At 46.0% G+C, this 17,189-nt stretch overlaps 1 protein-coding gene across 3 annotated transcripts in view; it reads right to left on the bottom strand.

The window, feature by feature from the left end:
• The window catches only part of EXPH5 (exophilin 5), a 72,829-nt gene extending 55,662 nt beyond the window's left edge, over positions 1–17,167 (bottom strand). For all 3 annotated transcript variants that reach the window (XM_041770319.1, XM_041770321.1, XM_041770322.1), the window contains exon 1: positions 16,850–17,167. In XM_041770319.1, the coding sequence (XP_041626253.1) occupies positions 16,850–16,968 (119 nt within the window). In that variant the 5' untranslated portion in view covers positions 16,969–17,167. The remainder of the gene's footprint in view (positions 1–16,849) is intronic.
• Positions 17,168–17,189: the final 22 nt, after the last annotated feature.

The following is a 17,189-nucleotide window of genomic DNA, read 5'->3' as shown; positions in this document are numbered from 1 at the left end:
AGCTTCCTCCGGCTGCCTGGGCACCTGCTGCCTGGCAGGCTGTTTGCCTCCGCCCGCCTGCGCGGTGGGACCGAAGGCCAGTCAGTCCCTCCTCCATGGTCGGGTGGCTGCTGGCGGCTTCTACCCAGAAGTCCTCTGCTACGCCATCTGGAGCCGGAGAACAAGTTCCAGGCTCCCTTGCCAGAACTCTGCTGTGAATCCTGCCCACTTCTCCCGTCACCTCCAATCCTGGTCACAGGCCTTAAGCCTGACCTTCATTGCTGAGAGATAAAGTACATCATGAAATGAAGGATCTCAAAGTTCCAAAGCTGGTGGAGGAACGGTGGCCTTTAGTATGCAGATGTATTGCCGCCCCCTGGACTTCCAGAGTGCAAAGTACACCTAAATCTATCCCCGTTTCAGTGTGAGCAGGTCAGATGCCAAAAGCTCCTGAAAGCCAGAAACCTGAGTTCACGGTAACTCACTTTTCTCCCTCCCCAGCCGATCAGCCCCAAGTCCTGCTGATTTAACTTTGCAAATGCTTCTTAAGCCCTCTGCCCTTCTCTTCACCCCTAGCCAAGGCCCCTAAATATATCTCTTCTAACCCTGGCGTCACCCTCACCCAGAGCATCTACCCCTGACTGCTGCTCTGCTGCTCCAGACATCCCAGTGGCTCCCCTGGGCCTCCAGTTGAGAGTCAGCCCTCCTGCCAGTCACAGGCTCTCGCTCTGTATTCCAGTGGTACCCACTACTGGTGATGCCTGCAACCCCCCAGAGTCCTCCCCATCTCTGCACCTTCCCTGGTGCTGTTTGCCCCATCTGGAATGCCCTTCCCACTTTTATTCACCTCACACCTCATTTGGGACTCCATTCAGGCCTCATCTCCTCCAGCGAAGCCTTCCCAGAGACCTCAACTGGGGTTAAAGGGCCTCTGTGTCCCTGTGTGTGGCTAGCTTATTGTCTGCCACACGATAGTGAATACACTGGTTTTAAATCCTTCCCCCTTGCTGCACCGAGAGAGCATTTTGTACTTCCAGGACTGGTTCGTGATAGGATCTCTAGTACATCTGCTAAATAAATGAGTGCTGCTCAACAGAAGGGTTGTTGAATCCATGATCTCGGGGGGAAAATCTTACAGAGCTCTCACCCTAGAGGGGAACCTCTGACATGGCCTCCTGGAGCTGCCAGATGTGATACTGCTAGTCCTAACACCTACGGTTGACAACTGACTGATGCGCAACAAAAAAGTCCTGCTGACTACCGCATCCTAGGAAGGCATCCCAGGAAGGCAGGCAGAGCCACGCCAGAGGAGAAGTGGGGACCTGGCTACCTCCCCAAGAGACACTGGCCCCTGGAGGTGGAGGAGCTTCCGTCTTTAAGGCTGCCACCTGTGAGTGGCCCAGAGAGCGTCAGAGATGTAGCTCAGATGAGCTGAGAACAGACAAGCGTTTTTTATCACTTTGATGATAAAACTATAATTGCTCTCAAGCACTGTTTGGAAATCGTGCCGTTTACAACACTTGTTCGTCAGTTCTTAGGTACATGCAAATTGTTTATAATAAAAAGTTACGTTGGTATATCTTCTCGTTCCCTTGAACTCTTCTGAAGGAGCTGGAAGGCCAGGAACCAGGTGTGAGAAGCTGATACAGGGAGGAAGCGGGGAACAGCAGGGCAGGGCGCTGCAGCCAGAGCTGAGCATCACCGGTTCGGTTCGGATGCAAGCTAGAGCGCAGGTGAGGGTGGGGGCCGGGTGGCTCTGAAGGTGGAGACAGCTACCCTGGAGGGAATATGTTACTCATGAACCCTTTTAAAGAATTTTGCCTGGATGGCAGTGGCAAGGCAATTAAACCGCTGAGGACAGACATGACCTAATTTATTGGCCTTTCCAAGTTGTTTTCTGAGGAGCCGGTGCTACTGTAACCTACAAATAAGGATGCATTTTGATGGGATGGGGGGGGGGGCTGTTGCTAAGAACAAGGGAGAAAATTATGTCCCTGAGGAGAGAGCGCCCCAGGAGGCAGGGCAGAGTGCACGGAGGGTGGCCAGAGCTGCCCCACATTTGTGGCCACGGGAAAGGCCACAGTCAGAAACGGCCCCAGTGGAGCCCCAGGGCCCCCCGCTCAGCAGGGAAGCAGGACAAGCCCGTAGAGCCACGACTTGCAGGAAGCAGAGCTGCGGCTTGGCCTCTGCTCATCCGCCCTGAGCTCCGAAGCTCGAACTCATGTACAAACGCAGCCAGCATCGAAGACCTACCCCACATAGGCACAGGCCTGAGTCACCTTTGTATACCTTGCCCGGATCCGGATCCGGAAGAAAGGAAGAAAACCACACATGAAATACACGACAGCATTTGATTTTTGTTTTTTAAACAGACTGTTAAAGAGTTCTGCAGTTTGAAAGCCTAAAAATGGAAAGAAAAAAACCAGAGTCACCATCTGAACCCTGGCATGATTTAAATAAAATTGCTGGCTGTTGAGGGGATTTAATAGAGACCCACAGATGGTCTCAGGCCAGCTGGGAGCCTCTGGCGATTGTGTCTTCAAGCTCCCTGGCCTGTCTGGTGCCAGTAGCTCGGCAGCCCCCCCCCCAACCCCGGGGTGTTCACCTGGGGGCCAAGGAGCAGGAGGCGGCAGGGTAAGCTGCGTGGTGTGGACAGCGCTCGGGGCTCACGTGGATGGGTGCTTGTTTGGTGTGGCTGCGGGGAACGGGGGGGAGGGTAGCTGGAGATCCTGGGGGCCCTCAGTCTGACCCCCTCGCTGCCACTGCAAAGATCTCTGCCCACCTGTTCTCTCAACTGCTCTTCAACTTCCTTAAAGCTAAGGTACTAACTTCCCTTCGAACTTGACCTTCTCCACACATGCCCACGGTCCCGTGTCTAGATCACATCACCCACAGAACACGCATCCTTGGGGGACCGCCGAGAGCCATGTTCTAGTCCCACATCCACCCCTGGACATTGCTATGGTCTTGAGACTCCTTGAGAAGATAAGGAATTAAGGATAATCATATCTGGGGAAAATAAGCATAATCATATTTGTTCTTTCTCCCTTAAAGGACATTGAAGGGGCTCAGGTGAAACGGTAGGCTTTAAAGCATGCCTATTTAAGATGTCATCAGCCAAGTATTCCTGAATAATCACAGAATCAGCACAGAGAGGTACATAATTCCTTCCGCTTGCTTTTGGCCAGTTGTGCTAAAACCAGGCTGCTTTTCCCTTTCAGAAACTCTCTGGGCTTCCACATTGCCTTCTTCAGCTATTTCCTCCTACTTCCTCACAGTGAACATGACCAGCCAACAGCCATCATGAAAACCCTTGGCTAGAGCAAGGGGGCAGGTTCACATGAACAAGATCTAAGCCGCTTGAGGATATTATGGCACTTGTGTTTGTATATAACCCACACTTAGTGGGCAATTAAACAACACAAACAACAAAAAATAAAAAGCAACTCTTTCCATTGCCAGACTAAACAGCTCCAGGGAAAGAAGGTCTTTTTGATCCTACCAAGCAATTTTAAAGTGGGAAAGCACCAGAGACAAGCTTTATTACATCTGCATCAGGCACAGCCCTCTCACCTGGTCTCTGCTAGGACTGCAGGCCTTCTCCTCCCAAACCACAGGGTTTCCTGAAAACCAACACTCCCTCACCTTATGCAATGGAGTGGGGCATAGGAAAGATATGCCAGGTGGAGTCAGTGCCCAGCGCCCGGGCAGTCAGGCCAAGATCCCCTCCTGCATTTTAAGAGTCATCTGGGGAGCTTTGAGGTAACCCAGGCCCAGCCTGATCGCAGGCCAATTAAGCCAGAATGTCAAGGTACAGCCTGGCCTTGGTAGTTTGAAGAGTTTCCCAGGTAGTTGTCATTTCGGCCAGGTTTTAAAACCTTTGTCTTTGCAGAGCCTGTGCGCTGAGACCTGTCATCATAGAAGCCAAGACACCAAATATCTTAGTGGACAGGTGGGCACACAGAGAAAGCAAGTGCAAGCCCCTCCTCAGCACCTGCCACACCCACGTGATATCCCTTTTAGCTGAACTAGATGGTCCATGGCCCTGTTCAGGAAGCCCAGCGCTATGCCTTCCCTCAGGAGGTGCTACATCTCTAGGCGGGCCGGAGATGCATCATGCGACCTGGCATGATGGTCAGGAGCATGAGGATCTGGACTGGAGAATGTGAAAAGCAGCAGCCAGTCGAAGAATCAAGGGCACCCCGGGACGAGGAGAGCATGGGCTGTGAGATGCAAGCAGAGCCTGTGGCTAGGCCCTGGAGCCGTCTCAGATCCCCAAGCCCCTCAAATTTCAGCTTCAGTCCCCATGTAACCTTTCTGCAAAGCCCTCTGACTGAGTGTGACTCTTCCTTTCTACCCAAAGACCCTGACTCACAGGAGCATGATGGAAACTGAGCAGGGCATTAGGAAGAACACCCAGAAAGGCAGGGAGAAGCAGCAGCACAGAGAAGCAAGAGCAGAATAGAGCAACTTTCAAAAGGTGCAGAAGCCAGAGAAACTGTAAAAGAACACAGAATGGGCATGGACAGGTATACAGGCTAACAGGAAGGAAAACACATACGAATCATCTGGCAGCACGCAAAGCTTTAGCAATGTAAGCCTGGGCAATGAGAAAATGCAGACTACATTTCTTTCTTTCTTTCTTTCTTTTGTTTAAGAATTTATTTATTTATTCATGAGAGACACAGAGACAGAGGTAGAGGCACAAGCAGAGGAGGAAGCAGGCTCCATGCGGGGAGCCCAATGCGACCCTGGGACTCTGGGATCATGACCTGAGCCAAAGGCAGCTGCTCAGCTGCTGAGCCACCCAGGTGTCCCTCGGACTACGTTTCTATAGGACAAAAGAGGACCACGGAAATGGGACAGAAGAGAACATGGCATGGCCCTGGCCCTGCTCTGCTCCGAGCTGCTCGCAGATGGCTCTGTGAGCTGCGTTTCCAGGCTCTAGCCACAAGTCAGATGCTTCCAGCTGGCTTCAGGCAGGCCCTGGCAGGAGACCGGAGGGTCAGAAGAAGGAACCAGCAGGATATCCTCTGCCTCCCCCACTTCTGGCAGTGATTGTCCCCCACGTCTCCAAATCCCCAGACAGGTCTGCCACGGCTGCTTGCAGTTTCACGTGGGAGATCACAGCTGAGGCTTGGCTAACACCACCGGCTCCCTTTTCCTCTGCAGCCAGTGGTGGCCAGAGCTGGCTTGTACTGGGCACAGTGTTAATACTCAGCGATCCTGCCAGCTGGTTGTGCCGCTGTTGCTAGAGCTTGAAATTGGCCAGTGCTACCCACCAAGGGGAGCCAGTTACCAGCACATCCCTACCTCCAGGCTTCTGGCTGCTTGTCCCTGGCGTGCCTCACTGTCCCTTGGTTGGTTTCTCTGCCTCTTTTTATCACCACAGAAGCAATGCACTTCACTACAGTCTATTTTGAATAAGGAGGAGTTTCTCTTTTCCTGGCAGGACCCTGATTGATGTGCAGACAGGGATCTTCTAAAGAGCTTTACAAGCTCCCTTGAGAGCAGTAACATTAAATTCACAACATGTGAGGTTCTACTTTTGTTTGCTCGTTTGTCTAGTAATCCTGTTAATCATTTATCCTTGTGATTAATCTTTAAAGCAAATTAATTTTGTGATAAATTAAACCTTCTGCCACTGTAACAGGGTATGGGTTTGATTATCAAAAGAACCAGATCTAAAAGACAACCAGGTCACTTGATGTAGAGCTCAGGATGAACGGTCTACCCTGGGTTGGGGCTGCCACCTGACATAGGAAATGGGAAGAGGAAGGAAGTGAAACATGACCCATCATCTATGAGTACTAAATATGTGCAAAATCACACTTTTCTGTATGGAAGCATTTTCCCTACAACTTTCTTCTTAGCTTCATGATAGCCTGATGCTACAGCATTTGCCTCGCCAGCACTTTGTTGCTGTTATTGTTTGTTCGTTCCCTGGTTCTTTTGCTAAAAGGAACAATCACAGGCCTCAGAAGCAGATGGAGATAAATGGTACCAGGACAATTTGCTAGTCATCTGCTGGGGGGAAAAATCAGCTTATATAATTATCCTATTTTAAAAATAAAATATATATCAGATCATGAAAAAGTTAGTTTTACAAAGAGATTTTAAAAGGTAAAGGTGGATATTGACCTAATCTCTAGATGGGAGAACTTTCTAATCTTAAAAAGAACATTTTTAAATATTTGGCACATTTTGTTATATAAAAATGGAAGAGCGCCTGGGTGGCATGGTCAGTTGAGCTTCAGACTCTTGGTTTCAGCTCAGGTCATTGTGTCAAGGTTGTGAGATCAAGCCCCACATCAAGCTCTGTGCTCAGCGTGGAGCTGGCTTGAGATTCTCTCTCCCTCCCACTTGTGCGCTCTCTCTCTCTCTCTCTCTCAAATACATAAGTAAATCTTAAAAAAAAGATTTTTTTTTAATGGAAAAAAATTCCCTCTGCTTTCAGATAAGTAGAAGTGTAAACTGAAGACTGGGAAATGTATTTGTAATAAATAGGACAAAAGTCTATTTCCTTGATAGAGAAACATATAAGTCAGTAAGAAAAAAAAACCACACTGAGATTCTATGTTAAACAGTGTTGGATGCCTTCTAGAATCTATTCCCCCAGTTATTCTCCTTTCTGGTTTTGCTGTGGGCAGCAAAATGTTCAGTTTCAGGGGAGGGATGGTGATTGGTCTAAGCCTAACATCTGAATTCCATTTCTTAATTTCTCAATTCCCTTGTGGTGAGCGTGGCCTTATGACCTGGTTCTGGTCAATGAGACATAGGGAGGAATTGGCTGGGATGGCATCTGGAAAAGCTTTTACTTCCATGGTAAGGGACAAGCATAATTGGCTCCACCATATCCCCTTCTTCCTGTCTTGGATAGGAATGTGATGTTCAGAGCAGTTGCAGCCATTTTGTGTTGCAAGACACTATCCTGACATCCTAAACCACTAAACCAACCAGTGGTTGTCTATTTCCAGATATCTTGTCATGTCAGAAAAATTTATTCCCAATTTGTTAAAGCCATGGTTAGATCTGTTATGTATAACAAGAGGCATTCTGATTCTGAATACAAATTCTGAAATAAAAATGGGCAAAGATATTCATAATTCATAAACATATGAAAAAAGTTCAAGCTCATTATAACAAGTGCTAGATACTAAATCAAGTTAAAAAAATTTTTTTGCCTACAAAATTAGCAAAGATTTTTTTTTTAAATAATAATATCATCTAGTGCTGACAAGGGTATAGTGAAATAGAAGGCTTCCCACACTGGCAGTCAAGGTGAAATCTAGTAGAAAATTTTTTGGAAAAATAATTTGGTAACATGTAATAAGAATTTAGAAAATATATTATAAAATAAGGATTCTACTTTGTGGAATATACTCTAGAGAGAATTTAAATTGAATTAAGGATGTAATCATGAAGGTTTGTCACAGTGTTATTAAAGCAATAGGAAACAAAAAATTAAGAAAAAAATCAAAGTGGCTAAAATACTACAATAATTAAATTCTAAAATATATACAGTAGAATAGTATGCAGTCACAAAAAATAATGTTGACTATAGTCTTTAATTTGAAGGAGTTACTTTCAGGTTAGATGTTACATAAATAAACAAAATAGGCATAGTATTACAACCTTATAAAGTCAATGTGGGTGAAAATGGTTTGATGATTCCTAAAAGGTTAAATACTAAATCACCCAATATCACAGTAATTCCACTCCTGGGATGGGGTTGGGGGGAGGAGAGGTAGAAATGAAGAGTAACTAATAGGTTTTATTTTAGGTGATGAAACTATTTCCAGCCTTGTGCCCAACTATCCCAACACCACTTGTTGAAAAGACTATCTAGCCTTCATTGAATTGCCTTTGCATGTTTGTAAAAAAAAAAAAAAAAAAAATCAACTGGCTGTATTTTGGGGCTTATTTCTGGACTCTATTCCATTCCACTAATCTATGTCTTTCCCTTCACAAATACTATGCTATCTTGATTACAGTGGCTTTATAGTAAGTCTTAAAATCAAATAGTGTGATTCTTCTAACCTTTCTTCTTCTTTTTAAAAATTGTTTGGTCTATTCAATCCCTTTGCTTTTCTAATTGCTCATTCCTATTATATGGAAACTCAAAAGAATTGTATATTTTGATCTTGTATCCTACCACTTTGTTAAATTTACTTCTTAGTTCTAGGATTTTTTTTTTTTTTTGGTAGATGTTTTTGGGAGATTTTCTTGGTAGACAATCATGTCATCTGCAAATAGGGATAATTTTATTTCTGCCTTTCTCATATGTATGTCTTTATTTCTCTGCCTTGGCTGATACTTGCTAGGACCTTAAGTATGACGTTGAATTAAGAGTAGTGAGATTGGGGACGCCTGGGTGGCTCAGCGGTGGAGTGTCTGCCTTTGGCTCAGGGCCTGATCTCAGGAGCTGTTGGATCAGGTCCTGCAATAGGCCCCCTGCGGGGAGCCTGCTTCTCCCTCTGCCTCTGTCTCTCTCTGTGTCTCTCATGAATAAATAAATAAAAATCTTAAAAAAAAAAAAAGAGTGATGAGATTGTACATCTTTTCCTTGTTCTAGATCTTAGAGAAAACAGTCTTTGACCATTTGGTATGATGTTAGCTATAAATATTTTTGCAGATGCCTCAGGTTCTATTTCTTTCTTGCCAAGAGTTTTTATCATGAATGCACATTCAATTCTGTCAAATGCCTTTTCTGCATCAATTAATGTAATCATGCTTTTCTTCTTTAGACTGTTGTATGGTAAGTTCATAGTAATTTATTTCAAAATACTGAACCAGTCTTATTGTTACACTGCGTCCTCAAAAAAACATAGAGTCCTAACCCCCAATACCTCAGAATATGACCTTATTTGGAGATAGGGGCTTTACAGAGGTATTCAAGTGAAAATGAAGTTATTAGGGTGCATTCTTTTTTTTATTTTTTTAAAAAAGATTATTTATTTATTTATTCATGAGAGACACACAGAGAGAGGCAGAGACATAGGCAGAGGGAGAAGCAGGCTCCATGCAGGGGGCCCGATGTGGGACTCGATCCCAGGACTCTGGTATCAGGATCTGAGCTGAGGAAGATGCTCAACCACTGAGCCACCCAGGTGCCCTGGGTTAGAGTCCCTTTAAATATCATGTTCAAGCCACCTGTAACAGTTTGGAGCATATCCTTACAAAATGCATACATGCTTTCCAAAACATACATGGTTGCCTACAGTGTTTCCTATGTATGGCAGATTCTACTAGTTGTATCCTAGCAACCCTTAGGCAATTTTCCTAAATAATAAGTTTTAGTAGAGCACATGGCAACCTAGGTTTGTGTGTTCTCTAATGTCCTGGTTAGCAAAAATAAGAGAGTTTTGACATGAAAACATCTTAATGCTGTCACAAGCTAGATGGGCAGTGTGTGGCTAATCACATCAACCTCTTCACACTCCATGGTTGGAGGCAGGACTGTGCAGTAATTAAATTCAGATGGAGTCCGCAAATCCAGTACTTCCTGCACTGGTATCTCAACCAGGTTACTTACCCTCCCTGAGCTTTCTCAGTAGAGAGGAGATAAAAAATATCCCTTCACTTATCAGGCTGCTGTGGGAATTAAATGAGCAAATGCACATGAAGAGTTTAGCACAGAGCAAATATTAGCTATTACTACTGCTGTTATCATTAGCTTTTGAAAAAGACAGAAACACCTGCCCTATCGATTATGATGAGACTAAAAACAAACAAATATGAAAGACTTGAAAAGCTAAAGGACTTATCATGTCACACAGCCCCCAAATCTTGGGGTATGAAACTGTAACATGATGGTCGGTCCACATGTATTGCCCAGGGAGACCAATCCACCGCAGTAACTAGACAAGAAAGTGATTGAGAGAAAGATCTCCCCAAGGATTAAAGGAATGAGCTAAATTGGATGTTACTGGAAACTGTAGACACCTGAGAGATCAATGGTAATCCCACATCTTGTTAAATTATCAGAACATACAAGCTTACATGGCATCCCTGTAACTTCTAGGGGATTCTCATGGTGCCTTCCCCAAGGCCACACAGGGCTGCTGGAGGGCAAGCTACCCTTACATGCACGCTTCCTCTAATAGGACTCACCACCAACCACAGACCGAAGCCATCTGCGGCAGAATCTAGGTTTTATTTTCTGCTGTATTTTCAGAGCCAACACAGCGTCTGGCAGTACAGTACAGATGTCCCATAAATAGGATCCCGAAGTTTCCTGAAAGTCTCTCTGTTAGCCAGTGGCAGACTTCACTGGCTGGGAGAGTAGAGGACAGGCAGAGAGCCTAGGACAGGACACCGTGTGTCTGGCTTTTAACCTCTGCAGGTTGCTACGGCGTCCACAGCTACAGGCACGTCAGCATTTTGATATATACAGTCCCACTGGGACCAAGCCGCAGCTCCAGGACGCACATCACTCAGAAACTACTAAGTTCTGGAAAGCCCTCCTGGGCTGCAGCCTTGCCGCTGAGCTAAAAGAGTCTAAATTAAGACATGCCATTTTAACAACTTTGATTACGTCAGGTGCTGTGCCACCTTATACTTTCTAAGTTTTCTGCAATAGGAAAAATAAATATTTTTGATTTATTGACATCTGTGAGCTGAGTGGTTGATACAATCTCTTGGTACTTATTTCAGTTACATTTAGGAGGCAGGGGTATGTGGGGTTGGGGGTGGTGTGGGGGATGAGAAGTAGGTAGTTGTGTTTTTCAAAGACTTGTGAAAAAAGTAAGATGCTTTTTAGTTTCTATATATTAAATATGTATGTACATATACATATATATTATGTGTTTGTGAATGCACACACCCATACACACACACACACACACACACACACACACACACTTTCCTCCAAGATGTGAGAGAAGTACAGGGAAAATTGCCACCTACCAATAAATGGTGACTCAAACTCTCAGCCATTTTTTTCTCACTGTGGCTAAAACGACAGCCTGTGCAGGGTCTGAGAAGTCATTCCCAAGTAAATACCCCCAGGAAAAACCCTCTCCACAAGGAGTGGAACTGTCAAATTGGAATTTCATGGTCATTTCTACCTCTTGAGCTGGCTCTTGAAGTATTTCTGTAGGACAGATTCCAGACTCACAGGACAGAACCGGATAAATGTGACACAGACTGTTGTGCGCTACGGGGTTCAGAGGTGGGAGGAACCCCATCTAGCTGGGGAAACACGCTGAGAGTGAGAAGTCAGGAGAGAAGCTAGGACTGCAGAAGCCTCTGGCCCTGGCCCCTGCAGGCCATGAATTCCCCCATGCAGTTTTCTCTGGAGGCCTATTACAGGCCTGGCGTCTCTGTCCCCTAAGACCAGGAACCCAATACCCTTGCATTCACCTGGCTTCCTAGAGCCCCTGGGGGTGGCATGTGTCCAGCATTCCTGCCCAGCCTACCTGTCCCTTCCCCATCCTGGCAGTGCAGACAAGATGCCCTCACGGCTGTCAGGGCAAGCCCCTATCTTCCAGCAAACACTCACTGCCTATTTGACACGTGCTGGGAGCTGCCCCAGAGATTCACCAAGAGGAGAAGCATAGATATTTGCCTTTTTTTTCCCCTGTTTTGCCTATTTTCAAGAAACTACAGCAACACACAGGCAGTATTTTGTGTTCTGTTTTTTTTTTTTTAAATTTTTATTTATGATAGTCACACACACACACACAGAGAAAGAGAGAGAGAGAGAGAGAGAGAGAGGCAGAGACATAGGCAGAGGGAGAAGCAGGCTCCATGTACCGGGAGCCCGACATGGGATTCGATCCCGGGTCTCCAGGATCGCGCCCTGGGCCAAAGGCAGGCTCCAAACCACTGCGCCACTCAGGGATCCCATCTGCTTTTTTTTTTTTTTTTTTTAACAGAACAATGCTTCCCATGCATTTCCCCACAATTCTTGAGGTGTCTATATAACCTTGACAACAAAGTAGTCAGAAAATGTAAAATTAAAATATCACACTGGGTAAGATACAATTATCTCCATAACTGGAGATAATGACTCCATAATGGAGTCAGTCTCCATTATGACTGCACTTTTACTAGACATTTAGATTTGAAATTTTCCACTATTTTGCTATTATTTTCCTACTATTTTGTCATTTTGTAATACTGCAATGAATATCTGTGGGTATATGTCTTCTTTTCCCTCAGAGAAAAATACAGTATAGTGGAAAGAGTCAGATTTGGGTCAAATTCTAGCTCTGTCTCGTAGGATCTGTGTGATGACCTTGACACATTTCAGTTTCCTTTCTGTACAAAGCCATCAACACTACTTACCCCAAAGGATGGTGGTGAGGATTATTCAATGCTGATGGGTAAAAGCATTTTGAGATAGATCTGGATTTAAAATCTGGCCTTTGGGCACCTGGGTGGCTCAGTGGTTGAGTGTCTGCCTTTGGCTCAGGGCATGATCCCAGGGTGCTGGGATCAAGTCCCACATTGGGCTCCCCATAGGGAGCCTGCTTCTCCCTCTACCTATGTCTCTGCCTCTCTCTGTGTGTCTCTCATGAATAAATAAATAATATATATTTTTTAAAATGCTGGCTTTCACTTAACTTGGACAAGGTATTCAACCTTTGTTAAGCTGTTTCCTTTTCTGTGAAATTGAAATTCAACTGTGTACATAATGGGGCTATGGGCCAATTAATTAAATACATGTAGCATGCTTAGTACAGTGCCGAGTATACAATAGGAGATCCATAAATGTTGACTGTCATTATCAGAGTAATTACTAAAAGGCATAAATGCCTTGATAAATGCTGATGTGGCCACCTTCTCCTACCTCAGCCTCCTACTGACGAGAAATATCCAAGAATTGGAGATTGGGTCAAGGGTAAGGCATATCTTTATAGGTAGCACCATACTGTTCACCAAAAGGACTGCACACCACTAACAATATGCTGAATCTATCCATTTCATGCCCATCCCCACCAACAGTTTTTTCTGTTATTTTTAAATACTTCATTTAAATACTTCATTTCTCAGCTATTGTGTGGGTGAACATTTTCCTGCAACGTTTCATTCAAAGTTGGGATATCTTCTAGCATGAACACCTTATTTTTGTGTTTTGCCTGTTTATCATTTTGAATCTTGGTGTTTTTCTTCAATATTTGAATAAACTCTTTATATATCAGGAACATAATAATATTTAATGCAAATACCTTCCCAAGTAAGCTGGAGCCAGAGAGATCTGGTACCGATGAGAGAAGATCTCAGGAAGTTCTGTGTGTTCACGAGCATTTCTATGGGGGTGGGGGTGGTGGTGGTGGTGGCTGTTAGCCCTCATGGTGATCTCAGTTACTCTCACATTAATCTCTGGGCATCTCTGGATCTGCATGACACTGTAGTTCAATGTTTCTAACTATATAACAGTTCTTAAATATGTTGTAAGACATTCAAGTCTATCATAGATGTAACTAAATTCTTCAGTTGTCCCCCAACCAGCAAACTTTCCAAACTTCTCCATTTGGTCTTTTAATATTCTAGCCAAGACATCTTGAGGGACACCTGGATGGCTCAGTAGTTGAGCATCTGCCTTTGGCTCAGGTTGTGATTCCAGGGTCCTGGGATCAAGTCCTAAATGAAGCTCCCCACAGGGAGCCTGCTTCTCTCTCTGCGTGTATCTCTATGTTTCTCATGAATAAATAAAGTCTTTTAAAAAAGAAAGACATCAGGCAGCCCGGGTGGCCCAGGGCGTGATCCTAGAAATCCAGGATCAAGTCCCATGTTGGGCTCCCTGCATGGAGCCTGCTTCTCCCTCTGCCTGTGTCTCTGCCTCTCTCTCTCTATGTCTCTCATGAATAAATAAAATCTTAAAAAAAAAAAAAAAAAAAAAAGAAAGACATCTTGAGAATATTTCTCAAGTACTCCTCCTCCCCACCCGATTTTCTATAGTTTGCATTAGGCTACTTCACTTTTATGAAAGACCTACATTAATACCTGTTTTTGCCAAAAAATTAAACCTGAAAAAGATTTTGCTTTTATGAAAAAAGGTGAAAAGCAAAAAAAAAAAGAATTTAGCATATGTTTTGCAGGAGGCAGCACATACCCCAAGCAGCCAGAGTGGCACTGCCAAGCTCCTTCCTGAAGGAGCTATACTCAGCATCTCAGCACCAAGATGCTGTCAGGTTTTTTTAGTGGTTTACTTTTTTTTTTTTTTTTTTTAACTTTTTAAAAGATTTTATTTATTTCCTGGGAGAGAGAAATCTCTTTAAAAAGAGAGAGCAGGGGAGCAGCAGAGGGAGGAGAGAATCTCTAGCCGACTCCACACTGAGTGCATAGCCCATTGTGGGGCTCCATCTGATGACCCTGAGATCAAGACCTAAGCCCAAATCAAGAGCCCACCCACTGAATGACTCAGGGACCCTAAGCCACAGTAGTTTTGAACTGTGTTTGTAGACATTTGTGCTTTATCTTGATTTATTTTGTGCATGATTTATCAAGATGTGTCCTATGGTTTCAGAAAAGCCTAAGAGTTTATTTTTGGTGTTTGGGAGTGCTCAAAAACTTTTCCATATAAGTGCATGGTAATTGCTTCTTTGCTTTATGCCATCTGAACTTTTGAAGCTTTCAAAGGAAATGCTTTATTTTTGGATAACAGGGCAAACCTGCACAGCAAAAAGACCTCCCAGTCTCTCACACAAGCCTGTTGTACTGTCTCCTAAATAATGCTCCTGGATGATAAGTCACGTGTTCTGACTTTTGATTTGGAAAATATGATCACACATATCAAGAAAATGAGCAGAGGCAGCCAAGTTGACATGTTATCTCAGGCCTTCTCCTCATGCCATTATCTGCTAAAACCCATGCACGTCAGCTGGTACACCAAAAAATGCCAGGGAGATGGCTATCCTGTGATGGGTGTCTGACAATGGGATTCAGGAATTAACCAGAGGGAAAGAAAGTACTAGAAATAATTGCCTTGAGCATTTGGCCCAAGTGTCCACTGTCCTTAAATGATTTTTATATTTTAATGGTGATGTTTTTTAAATTATTGGAGTGATTATTTTTAACAGTTTAATAGTTAGCAGGATTGATTTTGTCTTAGCATTATGCCTTTTTCTGTTCATGCCCCAGTTAGGATGAGTGCAGTGAAATCAGAAAGGGTGTTTCAGCCTTCCTTTTACGGCCCAGCTCCATGACCTTGCACCTAGCTGTAGTTCTAGTTCCCCCTAAAGGCGGCTCCCCAGAAAACACAACCCGAGCACCGGGTCAGATACAAGTCAAAATTCTCTTGAATGAAAATCAAACTAAATAATCTTATTATTTCTAAAGACCACAGTTCGTGAGAAGCCACGCCGATGATAACATCTTACGTGGAAGCTTTCTTCCCTCCTGTTATTTCCTAATTCTCCCCTTATTTCCCCAAATATATATGGACTGGATCTCTTAAGGAGACCCATCCTCTCTAGAGACAATAAACACTTTCAAAGACACACACCGAGAGCCACTAGTTCCTTAGTCCTTTTGGAAAACGTGTTGAAAACAAACTACATACTAAAGTTCTCCTCCTCAAGGCTGGGTGTGCCTGTGTGCAGGGCACGTGTGGATGTGTGGTTACCTGCACGTGGATGCGAGTGGGTGTGGACATACTGTGCTCACACAGGTAGGAAATGATGGAGCCTACTTTTTGAAAAGCAGAGTATGATGGTGTAAAATACACATCACCGCACTTCAAATATTCATTTCTCCCCGTAAGAGCTGTAACTGTTGGAGATGAGGGAAGATGGGACTTTGAGCTCAGGGTATTCTAATCACTTCTATAAAGACTAACTAGGATTTTCTATGTGAAGAGTATTTTGGGACGGTTTTTTTTTTTTTTTTTTGGGTGGGGGGGTGCCGGGGTGGGCAGTAGAATCTTTGGAAGGAAGTGGAAACCTAGAACCGACATCACCAAGAAGTTGCAAGCCAAATGGCTTTCTAAATTCCAATTGAGGACACACTTTTTGGTCTGAGTGATGCCCCGAATTCCTTCCACAGTCAGCTGGAGAAGGCCTTGAACGGGTCTATTCTAGACTTGGTGAGAAAGTCCTTGTATTCATTCCAGGGCCTATCCCACACTTTCCCAGGGGAAAAACTGGTTAATTGACATCCCAGGCAATCACCGGCCCACATCCGTCTCTGGTGTCTAATCCGTCCCCTGCAGCCCTGTACAGTGAGGCCAAGGGTGAGATTTCGCAGCAGCTGCTCCCCACGCAAGGAGACCCCCCATTCGAGTCCCAGTCCCAGGCCGGTTCACTCCACACAAGGCAAGAGCCTGAAGGCCCGGCCTTGGGGCGGGACCGCTTCGCCGCCAGGGAGCTGCCATTCCTCCCGGGACGCCCGCACGTGGGGTGCAGAGAGGTGTTTCCGGGGGGAGGGCGCACCGCCCGGGGGACCTTTGCACGGAGGCACGAGGGTGCGCGCCCCCGCCCCCCCCCCCCGCCCCATTGCGCCCGCCCCGCCCGGCCCCGTGGCCGCCTGGAGAGCGCCGGGCCCCCGCGCCGATCGCCGCGCTCGCGGACTGGACCGTCGCCGCCCACGTGTCCTGGACCCACGCTACTGGGCCCCCGCGGCCCACCCCCACTCCCGTGTCCCCGCCCGGGGCGCAGCAGCGCGGCGGCACCCGCGCACGCAGGACCGCTCCCAAGCACCTGCCAGCACCGCGAGGGGCAGCGCGACCCCCTCCCTGCGGGACCCACAGCCGCGGGCCAGCGCGCCCGGGACGCCGCGCGTGGGCAGGGACCAGCCAAGCGTCCGCGGTCCCCGGGGAGGAGCCGAGCGCACCTTTCCCCGGCTGCGGCGCCGTCCCAGGCCCGACAGGTGCGCGGCCAGGAGTTCGCGCCTCCCGCGGCCCGGGGGAGGGAGCGGCGCGTACCTGATCCTGTCCTGCTCTGCCCTCTGGAGCTCCTCATTTCTTTCCAGCACCTGGAGGATCTTCCTGGCTTCTTCGTCACTTAAGAAACTGAAATCAAACCCCTGAGGAACCTTCGTCATGTTCTCTCCTGCGTGGGAATTATTGCACTTAAGCTCCTCGGCGCCGCCCGTTACGAGGACATTTTTCGAGGTAAAGGAGGCCAGTTTCGGGACCTTGATCCCAAGGCCAATTAGAAGTCCGCCCCTTTGAAAATCTAAAACCCCGAACTTGGGGAACAGCCCACACCTACGGGGCTCATTTCGACAACACCTTAATGACTGTCTCTGCCAACCCAGACCCA

The sequence above is a fragment of the Vulpes lagopus genome, chromosome 10 (assembly GCF_018345385.1).
Source record: "Vulpes lagopus strain Blue_001 chromosome 10, ASM1834538v1, whole genome shotgun sequence".
Lineage (NCBI taxonomy): Eukaryota > Metazoa > Chordata > Mammalia > Carnivora > Canidae > Vulpes > Vulpes lagopus.
The sequence above is the reverse complement of the archived record's forward strand: the minus strand, read 5'-3'. Positions and strand labels throughout refer to the sequence as shown.